We start from the raw sequence: 13,820 nt of genomic DNA, 5'->3' as shown, positions 1-13,820 counted from the left end.
TTAAAATCCATTTGAAGGAATTAAATATTTATATTAATTCTTCAAAGAAATCAATAAATGGTCAACCACAAGCCTTTTGAAGCCAAACTATTTTGTTATTTTATTATAGATTTGAGTAAAATGAAATGATCAATGAAGGTTCCTGACCTCGTCTTCCCTGCATGTTCTGTTTCCCTTTTTAAGTACAGGAATGAAGTTATCGATCCTCTGGCACCATTCCTCCATTTTTAAAATATTTATAGAGGCAATGAGTTCCAATGAATGGTTTAATCCTCTGATGGCTGCCCCTTTCCACGTTTTAATGTAGAATTTAGTGCACCACGGGTCGCCGACAAAAAAACAGAAAATGCTGGAAACACTCCGCAGGTCAGGCAGCATCTGCGGTAAGGGAAACAGACTTAACGCTTCCGGTTGAAGACCCTTCAAAGGGTTCTCTTTCCATGGATGCTGTCTGACCTGTTGAGTTTTCCAGCATTTTTTTGCTTTTGTTTCAGGTTTCCGGCATTTGCAGTTTTTTGATCTTCATTTACAGGTGACTGGAAGTTCGTTAACATGCAGGTCTCAAATTTTTCACCAATTTGATACCAAACCAATCTTACATTGAGTGTCTCCTTATGGCTATGAGTTAAACCAAAACCTGTAGTGCCGAGTTAGAAGACCCCAGTTTGATTCTTTGGCCTTGTCGACCTAAGCATAGGCAAGAGGAGTGACGCTACAATTCTCCTTACAGGTCTCCTTACATCTTTCTATTGGCTGCTGCTTGATAGCATTCCAGAAATGACTTTGGATGAAGGTAGGACCACTCGCAATTATGTCCTTCTACAATTGTTAGAGATGTTACAAGTTTTGGCTGTCTGCTTTTGCCGATGAAGATTGATCTCTCAGTCAAACAACCAGAGGACAACTGTCTGTGGAATCTTACCTCTAGGTGACTTACACCTCAATATGAATCATGTTTCAGAATAAATCATGGAATCATACAGCTCAGAAAGAAGCCATATGGTTCATCATTCTAATTCTAGAAGAGTGACTGAATAAGTGTCCAGAGGGTCCTGTGAATTCTTCCTTTTCAAGTGTTGGAAATCCACCAAATCTACTTTCACCACATTTTCAGGTGAGTCCAAATTACCATAAATTTACTGTTTAAAAAATCTCTTCATCTGCCATTTTGGTTCTTGAGGCAAGTGTCTTAAATTTGTGTCTTCTCTTCATTGACCCTCCTACTAGTGGAATCTGTTTGCCCTTATCCATCAAAATTCTTCATATAATTTCAGACACATCTATTAAACTTCTGCTTCTATATCTCTCCTTCAAGGAGAAGAATTCCATTTTCTGTGGTTTTTCCAAATAACTGGAGTTCATTTTCCCTGGTGCCATTCCAGTAAGTTTCCCCTGATTCTTCTGTACACACTTCCTGAAGTATATTGGCAAGAAATGAACATAACCAGCTGAGGTTTGTAAAGGTTTAGCAGAACATCCTTGCTTTTATACTAGGATTCCTAATGCTTTCATAGGTTATAGAGTCATATAGCACGGAAACATGCCCTCAGCCCATTGAGTTCGCACCAGCCATCAAGCACTAATTCCATTTTATTCTTCCCATATTTCCCTCAACTCCACCCAGTTTCTAGCACTCAGCCACACTCTAGAGGCAATTTACTTTGGCCAATTCATGTACCAGTCCATCTGTCCTTAGGCTGGAAACCAGAGCACCCTGGGAAAACCCATGTGGTCACAGAGAGAACAAGCAACCGTCATACAGACAGCACCGGAGGTCAGGATTGAACCCAGGTCACTGACATTGAGAGGCAGAAGCTCTACTAGCTGTGCCACTGTGCCGTTCTTTATTTATGTGGAGAAAGCTTTATCAGCTTGACTTGTCCCTTTCAAATTGTACCATTTAGTTTGTATTGCCTCTACTTCCAAAATGCACCAGTTCACACTTCCCTGCAATAAATATCAGCCATATCTCTGCCAGCTTCGTCAGTGTCTATACCCTTCTCCTCTTCATTTCATAAGTTCAAATATTGAAATAGATCATATCGCTGTCCTGAGTGGAATTTCATCTGTCATGTTGTTTTCACCAGTCTATGTCCTTCTTAACTCTGCCACTATTCTTCACGTTATTTATTATATGGATGAATTTCATGTCATCTGTAAACCTGGAAATCATACTGTATACTCCAAATCCAAGTCATTAATAAAAACAGGTCAGCAATTCTTGGTGTGGGGTTCGGTGAGGGGGGTGGAAGATGGTGCAGTGAGATACACATGCACACATGCCCCCAGTCGGAAAAACAATTGTTCACTGCACTATCTGCTTTCTGTTACTTAACTGATTTCACACCCACACAGCTACTGTTCCTTTAATCCACTGGGTTCACTCATACCCCCATCCAGTGACATGGCTAATAGAGCCACTGCTTCACAGTGCCAGAGATTCAGGTTCAATCCTGACCTCAGGTCCTGTCTATATGGAGGTCTGCACGTTCCATGACAGTCTGAGCTTTCTCTGGGTGCTCCGGTTTCCTCCCACATTCTAAAGACATGCGGGTTGGTAAGTTAATTGACCACTGTAAATTGCCCCTAGTGTGTGGGTGGGTGATAAAGTCTGGGGGGAGTTGGTGAGAATGTGGGGATGAATGGATGGTTGATGGTCGGTGTGATGGGCCAGAGACAACTGGTTTCCTGCTGTATGTGTCTATATTTCCACAGATGCTCCCTATAGCTCGATCACAACCAAGGCTGCTGATCAATCTTTTAGTTCCTTAAGACTGACATGGAAAAGTCTAAAAACTCGTGGAAATGTGTTTAGCCTGTACACCTCAAATCTTTCCTCCATTAGAATCTTTCAGCAATCATTCAAACCTCTGAGAATCTTTGTTTCCATTTTATTAGGACCAAATACCTTTTCAATTCAACATCATTCATCCCTCATCTAGACTTGTATCTTCACCTTTGATTGGTCTTTGACTTTTCTGTAACTGCTCTGAACCTAATGATATTTTTATCACTATTTCCCAAATGCTCAGCCCACTGAAATGTTTGCTCCACATTCCCCAGCACTGCCACCTTTCTTGTTTGATTGATAATATTCTGATCAAGCACCAGAGAAAGCATCCTATCTGGATGCATCATGGCTTGGTATGACAACTGCTCTGCCCAGGACTGCAAGAAACTGCAGAGAGTTGTGGACACAGCCCAGTGCATCACGGACACCAGCCTCCCCTCCATGGACACTGTCCATACCTCTTGCTGTTGGGTGAAGCAGCCAGCATAATCAAAGACCCCACCCACCAGGGTCATTATTCTTCTCTCCTCTCTCATCAGGCAGAAGATGCAGGAGCCTGAGGGCACATACCACCAGGTCAAGGACAGCTTCTATCCCACTGTGATACGACTATTGAACAGTTTCCCTTATAGATGAGATGGACTCTTGACCTCACGATCTACTCGTTTGACTTCCACCTTATTGTATACCTGCAATGCACTTCCTGTAGCTGTGACATTTTACTCTGTATTCTGTTATTGTTTTTACCCTTACTACTCATTGCACTGGTATGAATTGATCTGTACGAACAGTATGCAAGACAAGTTTTTCACTGTACCTCAGTACAATTGACAATAATAGATCAATACCAATAGCAATACCAAGAAAGTTGTCCTGTACACATTTCAGGAATTTCTCTCACTTCTTGTCCTATATTGGGATAATTGAATTTCCTTATTATTGTTGTTTGTATAACTTTCCAAAATTCCTCTGATTTCTTTCTTTGTTTTCATCCCATGGTCTACAATACAGACTCAACTAAGTAACACCTCTTCCACGACTCCTCAAGTCTAGTCAATGATTTGTAAGTTCAAACTGACATGTCAGGCACATCAGCCCTTTTCTGTAAGTGTGGTCTGTGATTAACACTGCCAAAAGTAACTTCCACTCCCACCTCCATTACATTTAGGTTTCTGTTTATTACCAATTTATCTTAACCCCAGGTTAGAACTAGTATCTGTATCTCCCACATTTATTGCACATGTGCTCACAAATCCACCTTAGTCTTGCTGCAATTTTCGCCTATCTGGAATATTCTTTATTCTAATGAGACTTATCTCTTATCTTCTGTCAACCTCTTCTGAATCTCAGCCCTGTCCAGCTGCAATGTACTTTCCAAGGAACCCTATCTACGCCAGAGCAGGTTCCAATGTCCTAGGAATCTGGAGCCCTCACCAGTGTAGCAGTTCCCTGATTAACATTCACCCACATAACATATACTCACTAGTATGTGATGCTGGGAATAATCCAGAGGTGACCAACTCTGAATCATTCTCTTAGTTACAGAAATTCTAGTGGCAGGACCATAGTTTCCTTTGGTTGTTTTAGATCCAACATGGACCATAGATTCTGGCTGATCCCTGTCACTTGCACCTGTTGTGACATTTCTTACCCTAGCACCAGAAGCAACACACTGTACAAAATTCACGTCAGTAACTGCAGAAACAGCTGTCTATCCCTTGGCTTTTAAATCGTAGAAAATACTTTCTGTCTCCTGCACCACAGAGTGCTTGAGCCTGCACAGTCACCACTCCCCCACCCCAGTTCCCATTTCTTTAACCCAAACTAAAACCTGAATTGTGTCATATACACAGAGAATTCCTCCCTCCCTGCTTCATTCTACCTCACTGATGGCCATCTACTTTGATCTGAAACTGTGACTATGTAGTTACCACCTCCTAGAAGATGACCCCCTTGTATAATGGGGTACCACCTGGAGCTCAGTACACCTGGATTGGAATCTGAACAGTCAGAGACAGAGATATCTGAGACACACTAAACATCCGGGAGTTTCCATGTATCACAGGATTACACAGGTAATAAGTCACCAACTACGTACTTAATGTTCTTGTCTGTTTACTTAAAGTTATATTTAGCTTTTATCATTAAATTTTACAATGTATTGTCATAAAAGGCTATAATTTGTGTGATAACTTCATACACAATTTGCAGATTCATTAAACAAAAAGGTCAAATAACTGTATAAGATATATGCAATGTGAATTGTGCCTTAATAAAACTAGGCAGTCATGTCTCAGTGCAAATTAGTTCTTAATATAAATCACATAAGGGTGAACCTAACACAAATAACGTAACTTTAACATAAAATCTCTCCCCAATATGTAATCACTCCTCAAAAAATCTCATAAGTGCAAATCTCACGTAAATGAACTGTGCCTCAGTATCAATTATCACTCTCAAAAGTGGGTACAAAATGATAACAAGCTGCAGAATGAAGATATTACCTTCCGGGAAACATTGTCTTTCTCCAAGTAGATAATCTTTGGTACATAGGCAGAGGAGGAAGCTGATCCCATTGCCTGTTGACTGGGGTTAAGAACGTAAGGTGTACCACACAAGAGACAGAAATGGGACAGGGACTGCAACTCTCAGCTATCAGAGCTCCTCCTGTGACCGAGCAAACTCTAGCAGGTGTGATTGAAATACAGAAGGCTGGAAGGCTGGGATCTGAAGATGTTTGTCCACTATTAACCAATCTGTCTCCAGCTGGGTGTTGTTGCCTTGGCAAACCAAGTGATTCCAACTGATTACATAAACAGCCATTAACCATATCTTGAAATTCCTATCACCAGAGGTTCAGTTAATTACTTGCCTCATTAAGACACAACCAAATTAAGAAAATGTCATCCAAAAGACACCGATTTAAATTAGAAGGGAATTAGGAGGATATTTTGAGCAGGGCTTTCACTCATCATTTGACTGAAGTGATTTGTTCTATTTTTATCTAAATTGGTGGATTTTATGAAGAACAGCGGTGTCAGGTAATCGACCTGGATTTGTAAAGTCAAAGGGTTTAATGACAAAGTTCGGGATAAGCCACCGATAAGATCGGTGACTCATCCTCGATCATTTTATTCTGCTTCTGTCCTTCTTTGTCTTATGTTTAAATTAGCAATTCATTCTGCATTACTGTTTCACAACAACCAACATCTCTCTCTGAGTTAGTGCTCAGACCTGTGAGCTTGTGTGTGCATGTTACTCAACTGTGAGAGGCTTCACAGCTCCGTTTCTTCACATGTGACATACATGCACATCAACATCTTTTTGCTGCAGGAAAATCAACAAAGATAAAATCATTTTTACCAGCACCAGGGCCATGAAGTCAGCTAGGGCTAGCGAGGTAACACACTCACCTCTGAATCGGATGTTGGTTCAGTTCATTCTACAGAGACTTGAGCGCATAATCCGTTGTAGTGTAAAGGGGGGTCTTACAGCACTGGAGGTGCCATATTTTAGATGAGGAGTTAAACTGAAGCCTTGTCCATTTTCTCAGGTGGATGTGATAATCTTTATACCACTCTTAAAGTTTTTGGGCCTTTGCAGTGGAAACTATGACAACCTATTTCGAGAAGTCAGGAATATAGCTACAGCATCGCCAGACACGCTGCTGTGTTAATATCCCTTCCAGATGGTAGACTTGTGCCTGAAGATCACTTCTGGCTGTGCAAACATGAGAACACAGGCGAATAGGAGCAGGAGTAGGCCACCTGGCCCCTCAAACCTGCCCCACCATTCAACGCAATCACAGCTGATCTGTGCTGGCCTCAACTCCTCTTCTGTGCCAGTTCCCCATAGCCCTTCATTCCTCGATCTTTCAAATATTTATCTATCTCCGCCGTAAATATATATAACGATCTGGCCTGCACCACTCTAAGGACCAGAGAATTCCAGAGCTTCACCACCCTCTGAGAGAAGAGATTTCTACACACCTCAGTTTTAAATCTTTATCTAGTGCCTATGTTCCCTTGTTCATTACTCTTCCACTAGTGAAAACATCCCAACATCTACCCTGTCAAGCCTCTGAAGGATATTATACGTTTGAATGAGGTCACCCCTTATTCTTCTAAACTCCAAGGAATACAGACACAAACTGTCTAGCCTCTCTTGATAGGACAGTCCTCTAACCCAGGAATTCAATTAGTGAATCTCCATTGGACTGCCTCTAATTCTACTATATTGGGTGAGGGGACCAAAACTGCGTAATTCCAGGAGTGCCTCACCAACACCGTGTACAACCGTGACAAAAACTCCCTATTTTATAACTCCAACCCCTTTGAAATAAATACCACCTGCTTTTTGCCTTCTTAACTACTTGCTGGACCTGCCTGCTAACTTTTGTGATTCATGCACTGAAACACCTAGATCCCTCTGAACTTCACTCATTTGTAGTCTCTCTCCATTTAGATATTAATCTGCTTTTTGATTCATTTTACCAAAGTATATGACCTCACACTTCCCCACATTAAACTCCATTTGTCAGGTTTTCACCCAATCACTCAATCTATTTCTATTCCGTTGCAGAATCACAAAGTTTTCATCACAATATTCCTTTCCACCTGTATTCCTACCATCCGCAAACTTGGAGACCTTACATTTTGTTCCCTCCTCCAGGTCATTGATGTGAATAGTAAACAACTGAAGGCCAAGAACTAATCCCTGGGCTACCCTTCCAGTTACATCTTTCCAGTAAGAAAAGGAACCATTTTTTCCAACTCTCAGTTTTTTTAAGATAAGATAAGATAAGGTACGTTTATTAGTCACATGTACATCGAAACACACAGTGAAATACATCTTTTTGCGTAGTGTTCTGGGGGCAGCCCGCATGTGTCGCCACGCTTCCGGCGCCAACATAGCATGCCCACAACTTCCTAATCTGTACGTCTTTGGAAGGTGGGAGGAAACCGGAGCACCCGGAGGAAACCCACGCAGACACAGGGAGAACGTACAAACTCCTTACAGATAGCGGCGGGAATTGAACCCAGGTTGCTGGCGCTGTAAAGCGTTACGCTAACCGCTACACTACCATGCCTGCCCAGGTGCCTGTTTTCTATGTAACAGCCAGTTTGCAATCCATGCTAACACACTTCCTCCAATACTTGGCTCTTAGCTTATGCACTGGCCTCTTATGTGGCACCTTGTCAAATGCCTTTTGGAAATCTCAATACAGTACATCTATGGAATCCCCTCTATCAACTGTCCCTGCCACATCCTCAAAGAATTCAAGCCAATTTTGTCAAGCATCATTTATCTTTCATAAAACCATGATTTTATACCTAGGTTTATTTAAAAATCCATTCCTCAATGATTAGTTTTTCCTCTTTGATTATTGACTCTGGAATCATTCCAACAATGTATGTTAAATTAACTGGCCTGTAGTTCCCTGCCTTTTGTCTTCCTCACTTTTTGAACAAAGGAGTCACATTGTCTGTTTCCCAATCTCCTGGTACCCTCCAGAATTCAGCGAGTTTTGAAAATTTTCAACCAATGGGTCCACAATCTTTGCAGCACTTCTGTTAAAATCCTTGGGTGTGGGCCATCCAGTCCAGGATATTTATCTATCTTTAACCCTGTGAGTTTCTCTAATACTTTATCCTTTGTGTTTGGGATTTTTACAAATTCCTCCAAGTTATTGGAAATTAGCCCATCTGTTATCTGAGGGATATTTGTGGTGTCCGCCACAGTGAAGACTGATGCAAAAAGATTGATTTAACGTATCAATCATTACATTGTTTTATTTATTAATTCATCAGCCTTGTTCTCTAGGGCCCCACACTTACCTTAGCTACGTTCTTCCTACTTACCCTTACAGTTTGTTTTAATATTACACACCAGTGTTATCTCAAAATCAAATTTCTTCCTTCTTTTAAGCTTTTTAGTCTTTCACTACTGGATCCTAAAAACGTCCCACACCTCTGGCCTACCACCAGTACTTGCCACTTAGTGTGCCCTGCTTCTTAACTGAACATTATCATTGACTTCCTCTGTTAACCACAGATAAGTGGACATTGAAGTGGATAACGAGAAACTATTTCCTCTGATCAGTGACGTAGAGAAGGAGGTTGTAAGAAGAAATGCTTTGAGTTTGCTGGCACCGATTCGATATATGAGATGGGTTCTAATGTCAAAAACATCTATGACTGCAAACAGGGGAACATACCTTTATGGAAGGACATGATTGCAATGGTGAGAATGCAGAGGAGATTCACTAGGATGTTCCCTTGGAATGGAGCATTTCAGTTACAAGGGGAGGCTGGATAGCTTGGGTTGTTTTCCTTGCAGTAGGAGAGGGCTGAGGAGGAAGCCGACAAGATTATGAGGGGTGTCAATAGAGTAGAGAGCAGGAAACATTTCCTTACAGTAGAGGTATCTAAGACTGGAGGACATAGGTTTAGGGTCAGGGGTAAGAGTTTAGAGGGGATCTGAGGAAGAACTTTTCCATCTGGAGAGTGGTTGGAATCTGGAATGCACAGCCTGAGGGAGTGGTGGAGGCAGAGACTCTCACAACATGTAAAAAGTATCTTGATGGACACTTGGATCACCAACACACAGGAGGCCACTGACCAAATGCTAGTAAATGGAACCATACAGATGGGTACTTGCTAGTCAGCATGGATATCATGGGCCAAAGGGCCTGTTGCTTTGCTGCATGACTCTGTGACTCAGAGTGTATGACATTTACTGCCTCAGCCTTGGACATGGCTGAAGAGAGTAGATGGAGGCAATGTCTAGTCATAGTGGCTCCACCATTGTTGGGGCAGGCTTAGTGGAGTACACTACCTGCCTGTCATGAGGGACGACCTTATTCAAATGTATAAAATCCTGAAGGGGCTTGGCATGGTAAACGTTGAGACGTTTTCACTCGTGTGAGGGTCATGAACTAGGGGGCATTATTACAAGACAAGGGGCAGGCTAGAGTGGCCTGGTGCCTACTCCTGCTCCTACTTTCTTGTGTTCCTTTGTTCTTGTATTCTTATTTTCTCTTCTCTTGCAGAAATAATTGTTGTATTTTACATCTCGTAGGTATCCAATACGTCTACCCAGTGAACTGATGCTGGATAATCACTGTAATGTCTGTTCTGTAATAGGGAATACAAACTACATATAGTACTCAATATGTGGACTCACCAGTGCTCTGTGTAAACTCACCTCCAACATATGGTACCCATGAGACATCTATTGGCTTATCTATCCTAATATTTGTCTGGCTAAGTGACTTTGTGGGCATTTAAATGATATACTGTGGCTGGAATAGGAGATATAAACATATCAGGGATGGGAACAGAGAGCAGAAATGCTACAGGCCATCTCTTTGCTACCTAGGTTGGGAGGAGAAGAAAGAAAACCAACCAAGGAATGCCGCTTCTGATAGGAATTTAACAATTTTATCAGAAAATTCCATGTAGGGATTGTAATAGCTAGATGCCCATGGAGTTGTATTGATGTTCAGCAAGATCATGAGCTTCTCCAAATTCTCCCCAGTTCTAATGATTTGTAATTGAAAATCAGATGCTGTAAATCCGAAATACTCAGCAGTTCAGGCAGCTTCCATGAAGGATCCTAATGATCTCTCCTCCTGCAACAGATTTGCATTTTGCATGCATACTTACTCACTTGGCAGTACTAAAGGTAAAAAAGAGTCATTCCTGATTGCCTGAGCACCTTGACCAGGGTCACTAAAGAGAACTGCAATGAATCTCAAGGCATTTTTTCATGCTGTTGATTGCTACTAACCAGGCAACCATCTGAAAACTCCTGAATTCTTACTAAAAAAGTGTAGGTCATCACATGAGTCTGAGCTGGATACAAGGGAAGGGCCCAGACCACTCCCAGAAAATACCTCTGCAGTCACCTTATTCCACATTCAATGAGCAAAACAAGGAAAAGTAAATCTATTGCCTTGACATCCAGTACTGTGTTCATCCCCAGTGTGACCTTGGTTTTCATAATGTGACACGAAAAGATGCCTGAAAAAATTCATCTGATTATTATCCAATTCAATTTCTGAGTGTCCTTCATCATCTATTGAGGTCATATTGAAAGAGTCAGCACCTAGCACTTCAACCGATCTCCCGGCCAGTACTTTCAGTGATGGAGATGGAATTTTTCTATATTTAGATTATGATGCATTCTGTGTCTTTACATGTTGGTCTCCAAGGAAACCAACGCCAATTCACAGTTTTAATGCTGAATGAATGGCTCATATATTCAGATTATTTCCCCATGGTCTGATGGAACTGCGAGTTCCTTCCTGTGTGAGATCTTAAGCACAGAGGTGCAACACATTTAAATAGATATTTTAATTAACTGTGGTAGGTTTCCTTACTCAGCCTTGTTAATTAACCCACCTGGGAATCTATGGCATTACAGAAAGAAAGACATGTTTATCATCTCAACTTCCGCAATGATCGTGCAGTCTGAATAAATGACAGGGCTGGCTCTGTGCACAGGTTCTAAAGAGATTCTATGTATAAACAAACTCTGCTTTCAACCCAAGAATTTTGACTTGGCCTTTGACTTTGCCAGGAGATTAGTTTCAGTGAATATTATTGACCTCATATTACTCACTGGATTGTAGAACAAAATGCTGTGAAGCATTGCTGGGATGTTATAAGAATTGGGGGCCTGAGTTACAGGGAGAGGTTGCGTAGACTAGAACTTTATTCCCTGGGACATAGGAGATTGAAGGGTGACCTGATGGAGGTATGTAAGATCATGAGGGGCATAGACAGGGTGAAAGAACATTGTCTTTTTCCCAGGGAGGGGGTGCTAAAATCAAGAGGGCATAGGTTTAAGATCAGAGGCAAGCGATTTAAAGGGGATATCAGGGGCAGCTTCATGCAAAGGGTGGTGTGTATTTGGAATGAGCTGCCAGAAATAATGGTTAAGACAGGGACATTAACAACATTTAAAGTCATCTACATAAGTACATGGATAGGAGAGGTTTTAGAGTGCTATGGGCCAAACATGAGCAGATGGGAATGGCTCTCTGGAAAACACAGCATCCACGAGTTAGGCCGAAGGGCCTGTTTCCATGCTGTGTGACTCTATGCCTCTAATCTAAATGGCAGGACGCTTTTCTGATGGCTACATCCAATCACAAATCAAAGCGTATGTTTTCATCCGAACTATATTCTGGCAGTGCAGAAATAATAGGATGATATTTATTCCGATGTTGACTCCAGATGCTGTGATCTTGCATGATGATGACATGAGACATACAAGGAGCTGACAAATCTCAGACACCAGTGATCCACTAGTCGTAAACTGAGGACAGGAATTATACATTTCAGCAGCAAATTATAGAATTACTTTATTCAGTTGGGAATTTGGTAAAACTCTGATAATCTGGAATCTGATTGTTCAGAAATCCCCACAGTCCGGCATCTGGCTCCCCTGTTAATCTGGAATGTGAGCCAGGGGTCCTGAATGCAGGCAGAGTGTGCGGCCAGAGCCATCGGTGTGGGGTGCACGTGGGGACGGGGTTGGACTGGTGTGGGTGGGTCTATGGGGGCAGCTATGGTTGGGCTACAGAACACTAAGGGTCAGAGATGAGATCTATAAAACCATAAGAAATAGGAGAAGAATCAGGCCATTTGGCCCATCGTGTCTGCTCCGCCATTCAATCATGGCTGTTTTTTTCTCAACCCCATTCTCGCACCTTCTCCCCGTAACCATTAACCCCCTTACCACTCAAGAACCTATTAACCTCTGCCTTAAATACACACAATGACTTGGCCTCCACAGCTCTCTGTGGCAACAAATTCCACAGATTACCACCCTTTAGCTGAAGAAATCCCTCTTAATCTCAGTTTTGAAGAGACCTCCCTTTATTCTGAGGCTGTGCCCTCGGATCCTGGACCCTCCTACTAATGGAAACATCCTCTCTACATCTACTCTATCCAGACCTTTCAGTATCAATGAGATGTCCCCTCATCCTTCTGAACTCCAATGAGGACAGGCTCAGAGACTTCAAATGCTCCTCATATGTCAAGCTTTTCATTCCTGGGATCCGGAGTACTTGTATATTTCCCACTCCCTTTAACTCACCTGGTTCACTGGAAAATTTAATATACTACTGTGTAACATGTTAAAAAAATAAAGTAAAAGTGTATTTGGATATTAATACTGAAAGTGGCTACTCATTCCTGAAAGTGGCAACACAGACTGATACGGTGGTAAAGAAGGTGTATGGCACGCTTGCCCTTATTAGTCGAGGAATTGAGTTCAAGAGTCGAGAAGTTACGTTGCAGCTTTATAAAACTCTAGTTAGGCCGCATCTGGAGTATTGCATTCAATTCTGCTCACCCCATTACAGGATGGATGTGGAGGCTTTGGAGGGGGTGCAGAAGAGGTTCACCAGGATGCTGCCTGGATTAGAGGGCATGAGCTATAAGAAGTGGATGGACAAACCTGTGTTGTTCTCTCTGGAGTGGTGAAGGCTGAGCAGAGATCTGATAGAGGTTTGTAAGATTATGAGAGGCACAGATATTGTAGACAGCAGGTATCTTTTCCACAGGGTTGGGATGTCTAATAGCAGAGGGCATGCATTTAAGGTGAGAGGGGTTAAGTTCAAAGGAGATGTTGCAGGGCAAGTTTTTTAGGGTGTGGGTGCTGGAATGTGCCACCAGGGTGGGGGTGGAGGCAACACCATAGCGGCGTTCAAGTGACTCTTAGATGGGCACATGAATGTGCAAGAAATGGAGGGATGTGAACCTTTTTGTAGGTAGAAGGGATTAGTTTAGTTGGGCATTATATTACTAATTTACTTAATTTGGTACAAATTGTGGGCCGAAGGGCCTGTTCCTGTGCTGTACTGTTCCATGTTCTAAGTTCCAATAGGAGTAATATCCAATCGTCTGGAAAATCTGCCCGTCCGGCACCACAATGTCCCAAGGGTGCTGGATTATTGGAGTTTTACAGCAACGGAGAATCATTCTGATGTACAAGAACACAGTGGAAGGGGAAACTG

The 13,820-nt window shown here is 42.1% G+C and overlaps 1 protein-coding gene across 1 annotated transcript in view; it reads right to left on the bottom strand.

Moving 5' to 3' along the window:
• pde9ab (phosphodiesterase 9ab) overlaps positions 1-5,367 on the bottom strand; it is a 65,840-nt gene extending 60,473 nt beyond the window's left edge. The window contains exon 1 of the mRNA XM_052039691.1: positions 5,296-5,367. Within this exon, the coding sequence (XP_051895651.1) occupies positions 5,296-5,367 (72 nt within the window). The remainder of the gene's footprint in view (positions 1-5,295) is intronic.
• Positions 5,368-13,820: the final 8,453 nt, after the last annotated feature.

This window comes from Pristis pectinata, chromosome 27 (genome assembly GCF_009764475.1).
Source record: "Pristis pectinata isolate sPriPec2 chromosome 27, sPriPec2.1.pri, whole genome shotgun sequence".
Lineage (NCBI taxonomy): Eukaryota > Metazoa > Chordata > Chondrichthyes > Rhinopristiformes > Pristidae > Pristis > Pristis pectinata.
This window is presented reverse-complemented; position numbering and strand designations above follow the sequence as displayed.